Source organism: Alternaria hordeiaustralica, assembly GCF_023758085.1.
Source record: "Alternaria hordeiaustralica strain BMP 2776 chromosome Unknown scaffold_2, whole genome shotgun sequence".
In the NCBI taxonomy this organism is placed as follows: domain Eukaryota; kingdom Fungi; phylum Ascomycota; class Dothideomycetes; order Pleosporales; family Pleosporaceae; genus Alternaria; species Alternaria hordeiaustralica.
This window is the reverse complement of record NW_026056774.1, coordinates 937,890-957,648: the sequence shown is the minus strand read 5'-3', so window position 1 is coordinate 957,648 and position 19,759 is coordinate 937,890. Positions and strand designations below refer to the sequence as shown.

General features: G+C 52.2%; 5 protein-coding genes across 5 annotated transcripts; 2 read left to right on the top strand and 3 right to left on the bottom strand.

Annotated features, from left to right (window-relative positions):
* Positions 1 to 293: 293 nt before the first annotated feature.
* On the bottom strand, positions 294 to 2,686 carry J4E84_001783 (uncharacterized protein; the record flags this gene model as incomplete). Its single annotated transcript, XM_049384413.1, has 5 exons — positions 294 to 423; positions 474 to 2,218; positions 2,266 to 2,387; positions 2,438 to 2,507; positions 2,564 to 2,686. 5 exons carry the CDS (start codon positions 2,684 to 2,686, stop codon positions 294 to 296), a joined length of 2,190 nt encoding a protein of 729 aa, XP_049247769.1.
* A 1,340-nt stretch (positions 2,687 to 4,026) lies between these two features.
* J4E84_001782 (uncharacterized protein) lies at positions 4,027 to 4,615 on the bottom strand (the record flags this gene model as incomplete). Its single annotated transcript, XM_049384412.1, has 2 exons — positions 4,027 to 4,461; positions 4,514 to 4,615. The coding sequence occupies 2 exons, from the start codon at positions 4,613 to 4,615 to the stop codon at positions 4,027 to 4,029; spliced, it is 537 nt and encodes a 178-aa protein (XP_049247768.1).
* An 8,990-nt stretch (positions 4,616 to 13,605) lies between these two features.
* VMA6 (H(+)-transporting V0 sector ATPase subunit d) lies at positions 13,606 to 14,862 on the bottom strand (the record flags this gene model as incomplete). Its single annotated transcript, XM_049384411.1, has 4 exons — positions 13,606 to 13,689; positions 13,743 to 14,635; positions 14,689 to 14,777; positions 14,831 to 14,862. The coding sequence occupies 4 exons, from the start codon at positions 14,860 to 14,862 to the stop codon at positions 13,606 to 13,608; spliced, it is 1,098 nt and encodes a 365-aa protein (XP_049247767.1).
* A 326-nt stretch (positions 14,863 to 15,188) lies between these two features.
* On the top strand, positions 15,189 to 17,636 carry J4E84_001780 (uncharacterized protein; the record flags this gene model as incomplete). Its single annotated transcript, XM_049384410.1, has 1 exon — positions 15,189 to 17,636. One exon carries the CDS (start codon positions 15,189 to 15,191, stop codon positions 17,634 to 17,636), a length of 2,448 nt encoding a protein of 815 aa, XP_049247766.1.
* A 730-nt stretch (positions 17,637 to 18,366) lies between these two features.
* RPL33A (60S ribosomal protein L33A) lies at positions 18,367 to 18,796 on the top strand (the record flags this gene model as incomplete). The annotated part of the gene is made up of 3 exons (XM_049384409.1): positions 18,367 to 18,391; positions 18,443 to 18,646; positions 18,699 to 18,796. 3 exons carry the CDS (start codon positions 18,367 to 18,369, stop codon positions 18,794 to 18,796), a joined length of 327 nt encoding a protein of 108 aa, XP_049247765.1.
* Positions 18,797 to 19,759: the final 963 nt, after the last annotated feature.

The window sequence follows — 19,759 nt, the reverse complement described above, 5'->3', positions numbered from 1 at the left end:
GAGACAACGGACAGTTAAAGATGTGTTTCATTTGATCATAGGTATAGCTTAAGCGATCATGCCGAGATCGACTCCTGGTACCGTACCGAAAGTCCCATCAGTTTCACCTTCTGCAAACAATACACGTGCTGTGCTAATATGTCCACCTCATCCCTATACAGACACGCTCACAAACCTCATGAACGCAACCAAGGTTCATTTTCCACTGCGCCTCTAATACGAACAACGAAGCAGACCCAACATCTCATGCAGATGCATCTCGTGAAGTCGTAACAAAGTAAGCGGGAGTCGTTTTACATCATGCCAAGGTCCTCCATGGCTTTGGCGTAGCTGTCCCAATCGGTCAAAGCACCGAGAGCACGACGCTGGTGTGCACTGAGGAGCGTGAGACCGTAGATGTAACTTGCGTTGACCCATCCGAAGCTGTGACATATTAGCCATGAACTAGTCAAATGATGTGAGAAGAAACATACCCTTCGCGAGGAACACCCTTGAAGTCGCTGCCTTGGTTACCGTATTCGGCCTCAACCTTGTGAGGATCAATCTTCCTTGTGACATCGTACTTCTCAACGACAACGCCGTTGAAGTCAACAAATGCCTTGGTGACCATGAAGAGCCAGCGGTAGGCCAGACGCTGGGCTTCCGCATCGTAGCCGTATCGCTGCATACCGACCCAGGCAAGCATCTGCTGCGGCGCCCAACCGAATGGATAATCCCACTGACGGTTGGGGCGGTCAAGGCCAGTTTTGCCGCGCGACTTCTCTGTGCCCGAAACAAGTCCTCCGAAGGCTTCCAGCTTAGGCAAAGCCTTCTCGACAAGAATGCTAGCTTGACGCGGAGTGGCGAGACCGGACCACATGGGCCAGAAAGTAGTGGCACTCTCGTAACCGGTGCGTTCTTGCTTGACAGTGTTATAGTCGAAGTACATGCCTGCCTCCTCGTCCCAGAGATACTTGTCCACATTAACGCGGCGTTTTCTAGCGCGGCGCTCCCATGTGGAAGAAGTCTCAATATGACCAGGCTTCATGTCGCCAGTGCGGAATCCCTCTGGAATTTCGAGCTTGTCGTTGAAATGGTTGCGAATGCATCGACCAATGTCGACTTCGTACTTGTAGAGCAGCGCATTGACGTCAACGACGGCGAGGTCTGCTGCGACCCTCTCCAGACGGTAGGAGGTGTCGTGGCCGGATTCACGCACAGCGCGGTCATGTAGGAAATAATCATCAAGCTCAGGCTCGTTGACCTTTCCGTTGTTGTATGCATCGACGAATTCCTTAAATGTCATACCATGCTTGTCGGCATACGGCATCAAGACGTGGTGGAAATGGCTGGCCTCGGTCTCGGGTGGCACACCTCTTCCGCCAGGTCGGTACCTGGTGAGTCCAGTGACAGGGTCTAAGCGCGGCGCGCTCATCCAAACCGAGTGGTATTCCTTGATGGCAGCAAGGATACCGTTGCGCAAGAATTCTTTGGAGTCAGGCTCGTGCTTGATGCGTTCGTAGCATCGCAGAGTCATGTCGGTGAGGAAGGGTGGCTGGGATCGGCAGAGGTAGTATGTACGGTTCGCGTTGAGAATCTTGTTGTAGTGCTTGATGCAGAAGCAGAAGTGAATGACCATGGACTTGACCAGGTCGACGCGATCGTTGACGAGGAGACCAAGCGACTCCATGTAGCTGTCCCATCCGTAAAGCTCGTTGAAACGGCCACCAGGGACGACGAAAGGCAGGCCTCTCAGGTCCTTCTTCTTCGTCTCTGGATCTATCCATTCCTCCATAGCAATGGCGAGCAGGCCGGGTGCCTTGTTCAAGTCGCGCACATAATCGTCGTTGTCGCAGTCCTTGTCGAGCCAGATGACGTCGAGACGCATTTCGGGGTGTTCACGAGCAATGCGGGTGTAGTACTCGTACTGCTCAGGCGCGCCCTGTGGAATGTATATACGCGGACGTGGGTCGTCTGTCCAGTCCTTGGGGTCGACCCCGACCTTTGCAATGTTGGAGCCATCGATGCGGCGGGTGAGGCCGTCCCAGAAGGAGAACTGGATGAGGCGGCTCAGGCGGTTTACGGGGTTCTCGTTCAATCGCGATTCGTCGAGCACAATGGTCTTGCGGCCGTAGTCTTTGGCGAGTGTGAGCTCCTGGAGCAGGTTCGAGAGCATGTAGGTGCCGCGGACATCGTGCTTTTTGAAGGCATTGGAGCCGAGCGTACCAAGAGAAATGGTCTGTGTATCGTCAGCCATGCTCTCCGTGTTACTGCAGAGCATCGTACCTTGGGACCCTTGTCGTCGATTGTGATCTGGTAGTTGCCGTCGGAATCTTCGCGGTCGAGAAGCTGGCGGAGCGTCTCCTCGACGTTTATCTTGAAGCGGCGAGGCTGCAGGGAGATTTCATCTGGTCTTGTCAGCCAATGGCGCGGCGTGGGTGCGGTGGAAGGTACGTACCGTGACTGATGCGACGACCAGCAATGGCGCCCTCGGCCAATGGAGCATTACGCGTGGAATTGTCTACGTTCTGCACTCAATCAGCCCCGTCATGGCATTAGAAGGAGGAAGGAGCGCGGTACTCACGGCTGAGTAGGTCCGGGCTCTGGCATGCTTCTTCGAGTGACTCTCGCCATAGTAGACGTGCGGTGCAGCGTATGGGTCGAGAACAGTCGAGGTTCGGCGGGGCTTGGAAGATTGCGAGCTCATGCTACGGGGGCGGTGGGGCGACGACACCAGTCAAGGAGTGTGGTGGTAGTAGGTGTTGTGGTGGTGAAGATGTGCTATGTATGGCGTAGGTACTGGTCAGCGTTAGCTTTGAGGGTGGTTGACGGCGAGGGTGGGGGTGGGGCGGCACCTTTGTATCAAGATGCTTCAGAACCTAGGGAACGGCGGGCGGCGGTCACACGACGATATGCTGGTAGTGCTAGTCTAGGTGGCGGGTGCAGCGTAGGACTGGAGAGAAAAGATGGATATGCAACGGGCGAAGGTAGCAGTTTTGAGCGCTGCAAGGCCGGCAGGTCCGCCGATGGCAGCAGAAGGCATAGCAGCAGGCGTCAGTGGTGGGTCTGCTATCACGATAGGCAATGACAGACCAGGCGGTGAAGCAGCTGCATCGTGCCAGACGCAGGCGGCGTGACTGCTATCAATGCGACAGCCAGGCGGCATGATGATGCTGAGCGAAGACTGCCAGAGGGCCCGGTGCTGCCCTGAACCCCTGGGGTACTTCTTCCTCCTCATCACCGTCGCGACTTGCACGCGCGCGCCGACCTTTGCCGCCTCATCATAGTGCCCCACCAGTACGTCATGGCACGATGTCCTCGCTCGACAATCCGCGTGTTTCGAATCTCATCTGTTGAGCTTCAATGCTTGTGTGCGGCGTCTTTGTTTTTCTCCTGCCTAACTCCGGACGCACCTTCCTCGAGCGACGCGCCTGCTGTGACTGGCTCGGTTGCCGGGGTCAGGCGCTGCGTGTCCGTCAGCCTGCAGGCCTTCCCCCACGGGAGCCAGCAGTCCGCACTTCACCCGCAACTCCATCGTGACCTCCGAACAGAACTTACTCTCCCTCTTACACATAGCTCGAGAGCCAGCTGAGGCTGTCGCCTAATATTACCCCACCAGGTCAGCAGATCTAGATGTCCGTCGACCTGCGGTGCATCTGCTGATGGCCGTCTCCGGATCTCATCGAACATGCGACTTTTTCCGTCTGATGTTCACTTCCGGCTCTCCAAGCTCGGCCGTCTGCACGCCGGCCGGTCTTCGGATGCCTACCAGAAGCACTGCACAAGCACACAAGTTGCAAACATCAAGGTAGGAGAGTGTGGGGGTTGTCAAACGACTCGTCGAGTCTGTCTTTTGTTGATATATACATTATACACTACAAAGTCGTGCTTTTTCGTAGAATTTTGAGTAGTTCGGCCATTGGCATCGTGACAAAAGAGATGGTTGCGCAGTCTTGAATGGTATCCGTAAACCCCAACGCCTTCGCTAACACGCAAGCAGACAAACAAAATGCAAGACCAGCTGGTCGACGTTAATAGATGACTTTTTTAAACTTCGAGCTTCTTTGCTGCCTGCTTTCGGCTCCTCCTCATGCCTCTCCAGCTCCACTTTGATCCCTTCTCCATTTCTTGCACGGGTACGCCCAGAGTTGATGAGTCTGGTCGTGGCGTATCGATGTTGCTGCTCCAGCTAGTTGAGGCTGTCTCGAGTGATGTGGCGTTTGAGGCGGTTCTTGACATGTCGACGCTGTACGCGCTCTCGTATGACCTGAGCTTCGATTTTGGTCGTGATGGGAGGGGTTCTTGAAGAGCGAGGAAGCCGGAAGCGAAGCATCCACCGTATGCCTTCAACACCTCCAGTGACGCGGCTCTCCTCAAGGCGATGGTCTCTCTTTGGCTTTCGACATTGCCGTCGTCTGACTCGGCAAAGTCACCGTCGTATCGGTAGTAGAGTTGGTCATCCATTTGACAAGCGCTGTCAACCTTTAACATTGTTAGCAGTGAACCAATGAACTGTTCTCAAGTCAAGACATACCTTCTTGTGTGTAGCGGTGTGTAATTGCAGGTTCTCCTCAGTGAGTTGGAGTTGGTTGAAGCAAGTATCCCAGTTGGGTGTGCGTCCAAGGTTTTGATACATGTTGGTTGGTGGTAGGTAGAATGTTCCGATGGGTGCTTTTGATTGTATTGGGGGTCGAGGGTCTTGATGTAAGGCTGGTAGTTGCTGCTCTGTTGGACTTTGAGTTTGACTGAACCAAAAGGCTAGGGCGCTCAAGTGTTATATACCGAGCGTCACTTGGTATCCTAGCCAGCAATCAGGACGGCATCCACCCCAGCATGCGCCATAGCGCCGCGCTCGCCGATTGACCCCAGGGATCGCGCCCAAAAACGTGGTACATGGCTGCGGCTCTACCGTTTCCGTCACCTCTCACGCTCAGACCAGATCAGCGTTCGTTGCTTTTAGTTGCCGTCTGCGCAGGGGCCCCATGGCAGATCCTAGTGTACTGAGCCAAGGGGCTGGCTGTTCAGCCATGCACAAACTCCACAATCTCTAGAGGCATGGCGCTCTCGTATAGTGGACCTATCGCAGGCGGCAGACGTGGCATAATTCAAGCCTCAACCCCTCTTGCTGCATTCTATCGCGTGCGCCGATCAGCCACGCTTTGGGATGCACACCAGACGCCTCAGCCGCTCCTTCGTCGCAGTCTGCTGTCAATCTTCTATACTCGCAAGCATGCAGCCCTCACGCCGGCATAGAGGCTAGAGTTGACAGCTCACCTGACGTAGATAGCGCAACGTCTCAATCTGGAGTAGGTAAGCGAGAGACTCTGTAACCAAAAGCACAGTGGGCATCTGGCCGCTGGGCACGTTCAGCATTTCGAAACAACAACAGCCTCTGGCCCAATCTCACCGCCTGCCTGTCATCGTAGGACAACGGGCCTGGGAGGACGTATGCCCCTCACCTCACGGACGCAGAGCTAACTGCATGTTTCGAGACGCCAAGGGCGGTGAGATGAGTATTTGACAGCTGTTGCAAAAAGCACCAAACTGCCTAGCGCGGCGCGCCCCATGCGCCGAACGATGGATTCGCAACCATGTCGAGATCGTGACCTGTGATGCGGAAAGCCTGTTCCTGAGAAGATGCATGGAAGTCGTGGTGCGATGCCTGATCGGGATGCGACGCAGGAACAAACTTCTGGGCCGCCCTGCGGCGGGGCCCTCCACCAATCTGCACTCGCACGCTGCCTGGCGATCATTGCCAAGCCTCACCTTATTCATGGTCACATTATCCCATCATCATCGCCAACACACGACGCGACGTGTCCGTCAAAGTATCGCAGCCCTCTATCCAAGGCAATAGACGGGCAATAGACCATGTGGACTTTCATCGCTATCCAACGTTGAGTCTACCATCTTCTAATCAGGCGCCACGACTTCGGTGTCCGCGACATCCTCAGCTAGCCAGAGATGCCCCCTGCCCAGATTGACTAGCGCGCAGGACGTCTTCGCTGTGGCTGGCGCCCACCATGTCCCACCTGAGAGGCCGACAGTTGCTGTAGATACACGGCCGCTCGTCGCTCCGGAACGCGACCGAACGAATAAGCCCTTTGTCCTGGGCGCTGGGTCCAGTTACGCAATCTGATCTGATCTCCCCTCCCGCGAACCAGGCACCCATTTGGCTGTGTACCTCGCGTTCGGGACTAATGCAGCCTTGTGCGAGAGACATGCCTAATGTTACGCTGCAGAAGACGTTACAGTGTATACCTATAAGCTTATTAATTACTAGTCTACTTAATTTTATTTTTTTTACTTACTTTAAACTAAAACTAAAATAAATTTTACTTATTTTTATACTTTTTTTTAAAAATTATTTATAAGCATTTTAATAGCTTTTTTATTATTAGTAGTAGTATTATTAGTAAGAAATTTATTATAAAGTTATTTAAGAGCTTTTAGCTTTATAAGTATAAAGCGCTTAATAATATTATTAGTATTATTAAAAATATAAATAACTATAACTTTATATATAGTAATTACTTATAGCTTAGTAGTACGCTTTTAGCTAATAGTAAACTTATACTTAGTAATATAGTTAAAAAACTTTTTTTTAAAAAAGTTAAAGATAATAAATAGTTTATATTTATTAGAGCTAAGTTTTAATAGCGTTAAGTAAATATAAAGCTTTAATTATACTACTATTTTAGAGTTTTATATATAAGTAAGTAAAGAAAGAATAATATAGTATTTATAAAGTTTTATTTTATTTTTTTAGGTACTAGTAGTATATAACTATAGTATACTTTAGTTATTAAGTTAAGATTTTTTTAAATTTCTATAGTTAAAAAATACTAAAGCTAAGGCTTACTTAGACACGTAATGCGAGAGACAGGTATGACAGCAACGTTTATGAGACATCAACACCAACGCTCGTCTCACTTCTCTCGGGTCCTTGGTAGAACAGCTGTGCAAACACACGACACCTTCCCTTTCCTGAATAGACCCGCTCTGCATCATCCATCGCGCCTGCGCACTGCAACAGCGGCCCAATATCATCGTCATAATGTATTCTGCCCGATTCGCATTCGCAGCATGACCTCACGATGCCTCTGTGCTCTGTACCCTGCTGCCTCACATCTTGGAGTTGCCTTCTGGGGAATATGGTGCGAACACCACGGCCTCCACTATACGAAGCCTCGCCGAACCGTCAGGCATCATTTCCAAATCAGCAAACCCCAGTCCAATGACGTTCCCGCCCTTTCACACCCCTGTCGCAATCCAGCAGGCCGGCGACCTAACCTCCTCGTATGAACGGATTATCGAGAATCTTCACAAACTCCCATGTTCAAGATCGCGATTTGCCCATGTCAACTGACTCGACACCCCCGTCCGGATCGACCCAACTCCGCAGCCCAACTGTGGTGACTCTTCCACAGTAGATCGCCGACGAGTGGAAAGTGGATATGGCAGGATTCCACCCCCGGCTCAATACTACAATATCGCGAATCGCTATCCTGATTTGTGAGAGATGAGAATAGCAGCCCTGTGCATTTACCCGCCCGCTTGGTCGCCGGCCAGATCCACCGGCGTAGCGCAAATCTATGTGTGACGTCGTACCTTTAGTCTACAAAGGGCAGTCGTTCGTCGCCCCTTTAGAGGGGCGCAGGTGGAGATTTGTGCGACTTCATATATGTTTCGGCTCTTCTACCGACCGCTGTCTGCTGCATGTTGTTTTCTGCCCGATGACGGGGCGTCACAGTGCAGGGTGGATCGACCGGAAGATGCCTGGTCACAAAGGAACGAAAAAGTACACAGCAGAGACGTGGCGCATGGCTACTGTAACCACCTGGACAGCCACCGCCCTATCGCAAGTCGTCTCGGTGAAACTTGTTCTTTTGTCGCCCACCTTTCTTCGGCAGTCTGGATGCGGAACCTTCTTCGGACCTTTTTTCCTTCTCTCTCTCTTCCAAGGTTTCTCCTTTCAGTAATTGCCCTTTTGAGGGAGGGCCTAGATGGTGGTTAGGTCTAGATGTGATGCTTTCGATCGTGACTTCCTCATCTTCTCTCGCTGAGATCGGTGTCTTGTGCGCGCGTTTGAAATCGCGAGAGAAGGCATGGCGAGAAGGCAAAACAAGGTCAAAGTGAAGCTGGTCGTTACAATTGCAAATATGGGATCTAGAGCTGACATGGGTATAGATCTAGATTGCCTGTCGTGCCTGGCTGCCCGGGATATCCTGAGAACATCAACTCAACACGCGGGTTCTCGCTCAACCTCAAACCAGGACCTTTCAGCTCTCATTTCGTTGCTATCGCGAGTTGTTAGGATGGAGCGCAGGTACCTTTGCGATTTGCTTGTTACTTGCCTGCCTCGGTCATTGCCGTCATTTCAGCTTCTTTGTCAAGCAGCACGGCCGTAGACTTCAGCGACATCTGCCAGCCACCTATCTAGATGCTGTTTCACGTGCAGATGCGGGACGTGCATGTGTAAATGCGGATGCGGGATGTGGAAGTGGTGTTGCATCTCATCTAGGTCTTGCTTGTGAGAGCGGTAGAGGTGTCTTTGGTGATGTAATGGGTGTTCGGTAAACTGTCGTTGTATTGATGACAAAAGGTGTGTCCTATGGAAGGGAAATCTATACACTCCTTTCGGAGAGGAACAGCTTTGTCGTTATGTGGTCCTGCTGATTCTCGAGAGGTCCGCGAGGTGGCGTTATGGTGGTATTATGTGGAGTGACTCTCACGATCACGCCCGCTTATGGAGCAAGCAAGGTTGACCTTTAGCCGGAAGACAATCCTCACGCCCCATCTACCAACACTGTGACACAGCGATATGATTTCGCTCACCTACGCAGAATTCCTCTAATGACGCGAGTACACGCTGACTTGATCTTCTTTATCCTCGCTTTCTTCCTTTCTTGGTGTTCCTCTTCCTCGAGCTCCATCATGTGCTTTCGCTGCATCTGCTCTCCTGCAGAAGAGAGACTTGGTTGTGGTTGTGTCTCTGGTTCGCTCTTGACAGAAGCAGTAGCAGTACTGAGAACACCACGCTCGCGTCCATCTGGATTCATACTAGACGCTCGGGTTGTAGGTGCGCTAGCATTGGGACGACCTCGTCGCCTCTTCTCACTATGCACATATCAGTGTCTGATACCACAGTGCAGCCAAGAGGTATCACTCACGCAGCGTCATGACTCCAACTCTTACCTTGACTAGTATGATTCATCATATGTGGCCCCTCCATCTTCCTCGCCGGCACTAACTCAACACTGAAAGGCCTGCCACGGACCCGGCCCTCATCCCATACCATCCTCCCTTTCCCCTTGTCTACCCTACCAAATCGGTCTATTCTGGGATACTCGACAGGTGCCCTGGTCATCTTCCTAGGCCGTGGCGCATGCTCAGGTCCTGGCCACGTACCCGAAGGGCTAGTGTACATGGAAGACGGTGAAGAGTGGTGCGTGTTGCGAGGAGAGTTTGGAATGTAAGCGAGGGAAGAGGGACCAGGGATGCATGGCGAGATTCGGCATGTTGGACTGCATGTTTGAGGTCGCGGAGTGGTATCGGCGCAAGGATTGGGGAGAGGAATGGGGACCCAGTCGAGGACGCATGGTACCGAGGGTTGGTGATCGTCGGTTGAGGAATGGTAGGTCTGTTGATAAGGGTTATTGAGGGTAAACTTTATGCTAAGGCCACGATGATACCAGTGATCAAGGTCTGAGTGTTGTCTGCGTGGTCGTCTGTTTCATAAGTATACTTGCTCTCATCGCTGACGAGAAAGGTTGACGCGGCTTTGCTTTCACATTCGCTCGATCTCGGCCTTAGCACATTTAGGATTACAGATCGGAACAAAAAAGTTAAAGACCCTGAAGCTGAACTTCCAGCTGTTTCGCCTTCCGAAACATTCGCTGCGAACGACTTACCTCGCACTGTCCTCCTGCTTCCCCGTTAGAAGCCATGTACTTGTTCTTTTCTCATCCGTAAATTCAGGGTAAAACGTTTAATTCGGGGTAAGGCGATGGTCCAGGCTTGAAGGAGGCTCTTGCACTGGCTATCTTTATTTTTGCAGGTGTCCAGAACACATGGTACTGTGCGCTTTGGCGAGCGAATGAAGTTGCCCATATTTAGGATTTTGGTGTTTTGACACCTAGCTGGACTGTGACTCGCTTGGAGCACATGTGGGAGTGAGTCGCTACCACTAAGTTTTCTTCAGCTCGTGGTTTATGTTGAGTTGTTTCCACGTTGCTGTTCAGACAAGCAACGAGAAAGAACCTGAATCTAGATACATGGCTCGCAATGCGAAGACTGGTACACGAAAGCTGAACATCGTGTGGTTTCTGATCCGAAGAACAATGGTACACACGCGAGGGCGATAGTGATGTGTTAAATCTATTCGGCATGTATGTGAGCGTATATATGAGCGCGATGCAGGCTACGTGGGCGAGCCGTGCAGTCTGCTAGAAGCGAAGGTGGTCTTGAAGTTCTCAACACGCCTACCTCTCTCAACAACAGCGGAGTGTTGCATACTGGCGACACGATGGCTGGTGCCATCGCCTAGGTCCGGATCTTGGCTGGCCGTTTGACATTCGTTTTGTAAAGCGGTAACTGATGGTGGCTCAGCATTTTGGTTCGGCAGTACCAGTGCCACAGCGTCTTTCCTCACCCACCCTGATTATTTTTTCATCGGAGAAAACGTATCCGCCAAGTGATGGAGGGTAATCGTCATGCCGACTTCGCTTCGAGGAATGAAAAAGGATGTTTCTGTATGCGAGAAGGGTAAACGATAGTGTCATTTCAGACTCTGCGGTTACGCACGTAGTCCACGAGATCTACAAAGACCTAACGCGGATCCAGTCACGTCTGTACTGCGCAAGCGGTGAACACGCGTTGCAGCAGTCTGAATGAGGATGAGCAAAGTGCATGCACTGTCGTGACTGCCCAGATATGATCACCCTCTTAGCGCCATGACGCACATGCACACTCGCCCTTTCTTTCCTTTTCGGTCACTTAGGGTCCACACCAACTCTAGTAGACCCTCCAACACCATTTACCCCAAAGCGAGCCGGTGTCTCTCGAACGAGCTAGCTCTGTAAGCGAACACGTCGATCAGATAACCTTGCGCGAGAGACTCTGTATTTGCTTCTTACACTCTGCGAGGCTTCACGCCAGTTTACTTTTTGGGGTCACCACCACACACCGTAATTTCTCCCTGCAGTAAACTGTCGCTACACCTCATTTGCGACTATCGTATCTAAACCTCGACTATGGCTGCACTTCGGCAAAGGTGATTGCGGGCCTCATTCGGTAACTGGAGTTTCGAATTGGGAAGAGGATGGCTGAGATGGACTAGTATCTGCTATCGTAAGACTATGCCCCGAACCTTTTACTGTAGATACGTCGCGGCTGCTTGCATACTGCTTGTCGCTGTCACATGCATTGTCGTTCCGCTTGTCTCGCTTCTATCTAAGTAGTGCCTTGACCGTCCTCGTGACTAACATCTCCTGCTGGAGCATCCCCTTGGGTAGGTGGATCGTCTCCACAGATTTTCGTTATCATTCCCTCGATCTCCTCAAGAAACTTTCGCGAATGTTCTACCATACGGACCAGGAATGCCATGAATTCACTGAACAGTCTATCGCGATCCTTCCTGTAATGCTCGCAAAGAACCTCTTGACAACCATGGTGATCCTTCAGGGCTTTGTGGATGTCGAGCAAAGAATCATAATATGTTTCTAGTTCCGTGGTGGTCCAGATTGGGTTGCGATCTAGTGTGGACATCTTGATATTGATGATCAAATAATGGTGAGGGTGCTGGCTTGTAGTGCGACACAGTTATATGTGAAGGTTCGTTTGCGACCTATAAACAAACCGTGTACTACGTGATTAGCGAGTTTCAAGCAACAAACAAACTATCACGACAGCAATTAATTGATAGCATGACTGACTTAACAATGACGTTTGAGTGCTGAGCGCAACATGCCCAACATGATGTATGATAATTTGACAGTCTCGTTCCCTATAGAACATCAAAGACAGATTTATGACGAGTATGTGCGTTACACAGGCTGCTTACTTGTTAAGGCGTTTGTGTGGACTGCTTAAGCCTTTTATGGTTTGGAGATAGACAGCCCGAGCCGGCACAAGGTTACGAAAATCCGATGTCAGAACTGCCGTAGTGACACAGCAGAAGCTAGAGAAACAGGTAGCATTTCTTCTATAGTCATCTTAAACTTAACGCATCATCATGCCTTCTGCGTAGATCTGGTTTAAAGATTTTATCGCTCCAATATATACTGTATGCTGCAAGACTCAACTCAGGTTTCACAACGACACTAGAGACTGACCATCATCAGTCATAAGTCTCCGCTACGCATCCCTCACCATTCTCGTATGCGAGTGAACATGTGATATGGAACGAAGAAAATAAGAATTATCGCGAACGTACTCCACGGGCGAAAAACATCGGCTCTGGACAGCGTCGACGCAGCGGCAGGATTCTTGACTGTGTTCTATAAGATGTTACTTTTGCAAGCGGAGCAATGCTTGGCGACATACCTGTTGTCCATCCGGATCAGTTTGCTCGTCACCAGGCTGTTCAACTTGATGCGATTGCACCGTGGGCAAGCCTGTACTAGCAGTATCGGCCACCGCCCACTTGGATTTGAGTTCAGCGGCCATGCTTTCCAGTGAAGCTCGCGTTCTGTCCAGACAACTGGTCGTATTGATCAAGGTAGTCCTATCTGAGTCTGCTCGAGCCGTTAGTGCACACACTTCAAGCATGCATTTGACATACCAAGGCTGGCTTTTATGGCGTTGACGTTAATTTGGGTCAGAGTGATGGGAGTGTCCAGGATATGCGAGACGGCTGCGCATGCTCCCTCGATGACCTTACTCTCGTGAACAACTGTGGCCGTTGTTGGGTAAGTGAATTCCTTGGTCTCGTTATGCAGTCGTTCGGCGAGCTCGAGTGCCGGGCGTGATTCGGCTGCCATCGTTGCTGGGCAGGTGCGGTAGAGAGTGAGGAGGTGCCAAGGGCGACAGTGTGATGATGTAAAGCTAGTGTGTGAGCGGTGAGAATCAGATAGTTCGGGGTGCAACAAGGAAGCAGTAGTTAGAAATCGAAGGTCATGCGTGCGAGGGCGTTGAAGGGCGCTGAAATGGCAGATGCGGATTCAGCACCGGCAAGGCCAGATGTGATGTTCGTCCGATTCACGCCCGGCAGATTCTGCCGCGCTGAGAAGGTGCGGTGCTCCTTCCCACGGTGACGTGTTAAGACCCAGGTATAGAGACCAGCCTCCGACCTCACTCTGATCCTGATCCCGATCTCCTAACACTCTTCCCATTCATTTCGTGCTCCGAGGTCACTGTCAACACAGCAGCTTCTTCTTTCCCTTGCTCATGAATATTTGCATACGGTGACGAGTCACTGCACATGGACAATCGTAGGGCGGGATAGAGACGTCGAAAGCATGGCCAGACGTATTGACACCAGACAGGAGATGAAGACGGAAACGGAGAACACACATGCAGAGATGTACAATCTAACAAAGTTGGATATACGAATCGCACCCTAACGCCACCCAAGCCATTCCATAGTTGGACCCAAACATGCTATTACTACAATGATGCGCGCACTCAGAAGACGCTGATGTAGTTACCAATGCGCTCCTTTTGGTTCTGCGCGATGCACTCGGCTATCCATGTAATGTTCCGGATTTCCTGCGTGTCATGTCAGTCATCACGTTTTCTCCAGGATGGAATCCACAACGTACCTGCTCGCGTAGCTTCACCCATGCGTACACAATGGCGTGAGTGAACTGGTGAGTGAATGCAAGCTTCGAGATCTCCATTTCTTTCTGGTAAAAGAGATCCTCGAGACTCCGCGTCTCACCACCGACACCACCGGCCATGTTGCCCACACCACCGCCACCTCCACTGAGGCCGGTCTGGTCAAAGAACATTTTGTAGTCGGCAACACTCTCAACAGCGATTCGCACACCTTCTACGTCGTCCGCTCTCGAGAGCATTGTGGTTCCCTCTGGGTATAGCTTGCCGAAGCCTGGGTAAAGCTTCTTCCTGTCTGCCTTGGACAGCTCGGTACCGAACGAGTTGAGGGAAATGTTGATGCTCCTGCGGTCTGCCTCGAACTCCAAGACTTCCGACATGACATCGGCAGTCGGTGTTCCGGCAATGTCTGGGCAAGAGTTGATCCACTGGTGGAAGTCCTCGAGGTAGTTCTTGTACAGGGTATTGCGGATAATCTCAATGTTGAGTTCGTCGAGATCCTGATGGCTGAGCGAGCCCTTGAAGTAGGGCGCGAGCGGCGTCTCAATCAGGACAGAGTTGTATAGTTCCTCGATGTTGGTCGCCACGCACAGGACCGGCATGGTCTCGAACCAGCCGAGCGGGTGACACCTTTCCAGCAACTCGCGCGTATCTCTCTCGTGCAGGGTACCCGTAATCAGCAGCGCGACATTGTCGATCATGTATCCGTACGTCAGGTATTCCATGAACTTGGAGAGCGAGCCGGTGGCGTTGGCCTGGAGATAGCGGAACTCGGCCACGAGCTTGTCGGTGGTCTTCGCGGCGAGCGCAGACGTGGACGGGTTCGGGGGCAAGTTGTTGAGGAAGTCACCGTACGCGGGCGAGAGCTGCAGCTTGACATCTGTAGCATTGTTAGAGCGGTTCCAGAGGCAGTAGCGACGGGATGCGATGTACCGTCGATGGTTTCGCACTGGGTCAAGTTGCTGTAGTTCTGGCTGGTGAGCAGTGCATTGCGGTAACCGCGCACGATGCCCTCGATGTAACTGTAGAGTGATGTCAGATATGAATGAAGCGACGACAAACGCGTGTATCATACCCGTATTTGACGTTGTAGTAAAGGCCCTCCATGATGCTGATGCTGGCTGCTGTCGACCGTCGCAGGCAAAGAGCTCCAGCTTGGTCGTCATGCCAAGGCGTGGCCCGTGTCGCGCCTGCCTCGATGGTGCTGGGGTGTTTACGCGCTAGCCCCAATGGCCGGAGGTGCATGTACAACTTTCTTAACTCCATCGCAACTTCCCTTGCCAACGCACCCCGACAACGCAACCATCCCAACACACCTTCGCAGCTGCATCTGTCATCAGATCATTCACTGCTTACTGGCAATTGCATCGCAACTGCCTCGTACGTCCACGCTGCTGTTGCGCACCGCTCCTACTGACCTCGCTCGCAGTACCATGTCCGCTACTACACGGCGCTCAACGCGTCGCACTGCAGCCACAGCGGCCACCGAGTCCTCGCAGCCCGCCTCCAGGCAAAGCTCACAGTCGGCGTCGCCTGCGCCAGAGGCTGCTCCCAAGAAGAAGCCCGGTCGCAAGCCCAAGGCTGCCGCCGCCAAAGTCGAGTCGCAGACCGTGACAGAGTCGCAGCAGACAGTCACCAAGGGTCGCGCTACGTCACGCGCAAACGCCGCTTCCGCCGTCACCACAACAACCACCACATCATCAACCACCAAAACCGCGACGCAAGCGCCTGTTGTCGCCAAGAAGCTCACCAGAGCCGGTCGCCAGGCGCTGAAAGAGGCAGGCGTAGAGGCGTCGCCGCAGCGCAGCCTGGAACAGACGAAGCCCGCCAAGCAAGGACGCGGCACAGCCCGCCAGAAAGTCACCAGTGAGAAACGAAAGGCAGTGGCCGCAAAGCTGGCGGCGGCCAAGGCCATCGAGAGCGCCGAAGACGAGGCAGAAGCCGAGAATGAAGATGGCATGGGCGCCTTCTTCACAAAAAGTAAGCACCATCTTCCCCATAGCTACACCCCTTCAGAGGAAGAAATCGACAACGAGCTCCGCAAGGAGAAGTACGAACACCAAGAGAGGGAGATTGATCATCTCCGCGAGCGTGTCACCAACCAAGAGGCTCGCATCCAGAATCTCGTAGAGATGATGTGGCAGAAAGATCAGCAGATGTTCCTCTACGAGAACGAGAACCTGCGTCTGCGCATGGAAATCACGCGACTAGAGAATATTCCACACATTAGCTACGGTACTCCGGCTAACGTCAGTTACGCAGAATTCGACAGTGAACTAGTAGCAATCAGCGAGTCATCTCCGGCACATGGTGTGTTTGTGAATGGCAACGAGGAAGCCCTTGCGCTCCTCCACAAGATCGAGAGCTCTGCCAAAGAAACCAGGCGCGTTGAACCCTCAAGCAATGACAGCGAAACATTCTCAGACAATGACGTCGCCATGGAACCTTCACCACAACAACCGTCTGCTAAGAGAACCTTCGAGGATGTCACAGCAACGCCCAACCGCCCCGTCGCAACACCATCCAACATCTTCAGCAGGTCATTCTCTGCTATCAAATCCCGACTTTTCTCCTCGACCCCCAAGCCCCCGCCAGCCCCCGAAGTCGCGTCGCCCACCGTTACCAAGCCTCTACCACCCCAGAACACCATCACCGAGACCCTCTCCCTCCCTCCTACACCCGTTGGCGAGCGCGTCAAGACCCCGAACAAGAGGCGTGCACCCATGAACACACTGCTGAAACTACTGCTCAGGGGCGTCGACCGCAAGGACAGGCACAAGGCAGAGGAGTGGGCCAAGCAGGTCATTCCTGAATTGAAGAACGATCCTGCTTTCAGCGAGAAGCGTGCGCGTCTCCAGAAGGACGTTCTGTGCAAGGAGTTGTCGAATTTCCCCTCAGCTAAGCCTTGGGAGACTGGCTTCGGCGACCCGCTTGGTGATCTGGACGATGACGATGTTGTACCAGTCTGGGCTGTCTATCTCGACATCGTGGCTGAAGAAGAAGAGCACACCGCTAAGAAGCACAAGAGGACCCACGATTTCACCACGGGCGACGACGAAGTTCCTACCATCGACGAGCAGTTCGCCGCCAGCAACGGCGCGCGCACTTCACCAAAGCTCTACAACAGCAATGGCCAGTCCGCTTCACTCCGTGACTTCCACCCTCGTCGCTCAATCGACCCATCACCCATGTTCAGCAACTCCATCTCACACAACACCGGCGGTAACATCTTTAGCGAACTACAAGGCCACGACACCGCGGCACAGATCCGTGAGAACGATCGTGAAGTCCTTAAAAGCGCAACCAAGGAGAACACCCACTCCCATAACCCAGGCATGGGCTCTTTCAGCGTCCCCGATGATGATTCTGACGAAGAAGACTCTACAATGGGCAGCGAGAGCGCTGACGCTGAAGCTACTCCTATCTGGACCCAACCACCCCCACCAGCCCCTGTTCCTGCGCATGCTCCCCTGCCAGGCGGATCTACGGATGAAGCGTCTGATGTACCCGAAGCGCCCCCAACCCCTACCCGCCAGCAGCCTGGAGATGAGATTGAGCGCCAGCGCCAGAGACTCATGAAGCACACACCTGCTAAGCCTTCCCGTCTCCGCGAGGCAACCTACCCATCACCAAGCATTCTATCGGAAGCTGGCAACGTGTCACTTCTTGCCGCTACTCCTGCACAAATGGCAACTTCCGCATCGTCCATGTTCGACGACATGCCAGGAGCTGAGATTATCGAACTTGATGACGAATGTCAAGCTGAATTCGAAGAGATCATTAACAGCCACGAGTATCAGCAGAAGTTCAATGTCGAATGGCAAGCGCCCACCCTCACCTACGAGTCAGATGAGGAGGAGCCAAGCCCTACCTCCTCGTAAAAAAATTGTTTATACTGCATTGTTTCGGCGTTCCTCACCTTCACACGAATCGAAATTGATCGGCCGGAATCAAATTCCTTGCCTGTGGGCATTCTTCTTCATTGTATTGGTTTTTTCCCGTGTTTGCATAGCTGTGCGTTGGTTTTCGCAAGTATACGACCTCTCGTGGGTTGGAAGATGCATTTCTTGTTGGCGTTCTCCAGGGGCATAAACACGGATGATTGACGAAAGCTGTATACCCCTCGGCCGTTGTATGGTCGAAAACTAGGCGCACGTTTTAGCCTAGTAGTTGCGTTGATTTCTTGTTCCAATAGTTGCTTGTTTGAATAGCTTTAATATCGACTGAGAAACGTACATGCCTGAATATTGTACCCCGTGATGTGATGACTCTAGCTGACAACAGGCGGCAAGAAGGAGTTGAAAGAACTTAAGGTATTCATGATCTCAGATCGACGTCAAAGCTGTCAAAGCTGTCAAAGTCGATACATTCGTGGTTGCCGTAGTCTGAACTCAGCGGGGAGGTTAGATGTTGCTGCGCTCTGTCTGTGATGATAGTCCGGATTAGGCAACTAACCGCCAGCCGTCGATCGCCGCAGTAGGTGCCTACATTATTACCACACGCCGTCTGAACGTCGAAGACCCATATATGTTAGGTAAGCAGTCTACCGAGCGCACACCAATCGACCAAAACTCCCATTCTGACAATAAACAAACAATTGTAAAAATCGCGATGTCTTCAGAAAAGAGCCACCGTCGTAAGTAGCAGCAGTTTCACGCCGCTGTGCACGTAGTAATAGTTTGTGCAGTATACGTCAAAGCCCGCCATGTCAGCTACCAGCGCGGCAAACGCAACACAAACCCCAACGTGAGCCTTCTTGCGCTCGAAGGCGTCGACAGCACGCAAGACGCGCAGTGGTATCTCGGCAAGCGCGTCGCATATGTCTACCGCGTTGCCAGCAGCAAAGACGAAGGTCCTCGTGTGATCTGGGGCAAGATCCGCAGGACACATGGTTCGTACAGCCTGTCAGACTTGCAAAAGAAACGATATTGATTCAAGAACAGGCAACTCTGGTGTTGTTCGCGCATCTTTCCAGAACAACCTCCCACCAAAGTCGTTCGGTGCGAGTCTTCGGGTTATGATGTATCCCAGCTCGATTTGAGAGCTGTTGGACATGGGAGAAGGAGATCGGGAGCATTAAATGGCGTTTAGGCGATTTCGGGAATGGCCAATGGCCATGATAGGAGTTTGTCTGCAAGATTATATACCATGTCCGTTGTAATGGATACAACATTTTGATGTTCAACACTGGGCGCGAAACTTCGTATGACAATTCATTGTCGGAGACCACAATAGAGTTGTATTCCCTAGTCGAAGAGCAAGAGTGAAGGGAACTGTGGAGCTAGGCTGGGGATTGGTGTCTGTGCTGTGAAGGTTTACGGGTAACACGTCCTCGGCGAGCCTTCCTATATTCATCCACGGCTCTTCTGATAAGAACAGCACCATCAAGGCTGGCACCAAACATCGGACAGCTATCGTGGAACCTAACTCATATGGTCTCAAAAGAGACATGAAAAGACGTACGTTTTCGTAGCAAGGCGATGCTGTCATCAAGTGGAAGCTCAAGAAGCTCAATGCAAGCGGTGCTGCCACCGACCGGACTTTCTTTTTCCTCGGTCTATCGCCGACGGCACCCATCCGACAACCGCCCAGCACGCACCTCGCATCGAAAACCACCACCGGCCCTTCAACAAGGCCACACCGACACCGCGGCTTCTGAGATCGGCAAATGCGCCCCTGCACATCTCCAGTAAACGCTGTGCCGGTTAACAGATGGTCGAACCATACGTCACAGCGACATGCAGATCGTGCAGCACGTGCCGACGCCGCGCATGATGATCCCTCCAGACTACCCCGCAAAAGCGCCGCTTGCTACCCCAGAAGCCAAGATGCTTTCTACCCGCCTCCACACAAGAGGCTCGATTGCGCTGACGGGAGGCAAGGCATGCATGTAAGTGGGTAACGCTGCCGAAGAAGGTATGCCGTTGAGATGGATGATGTCGGGCTTTGCATTCTACCGAGATGCTTTAAAGGGTAGGGGTTGCCCATGGGGATGCAATCGTGC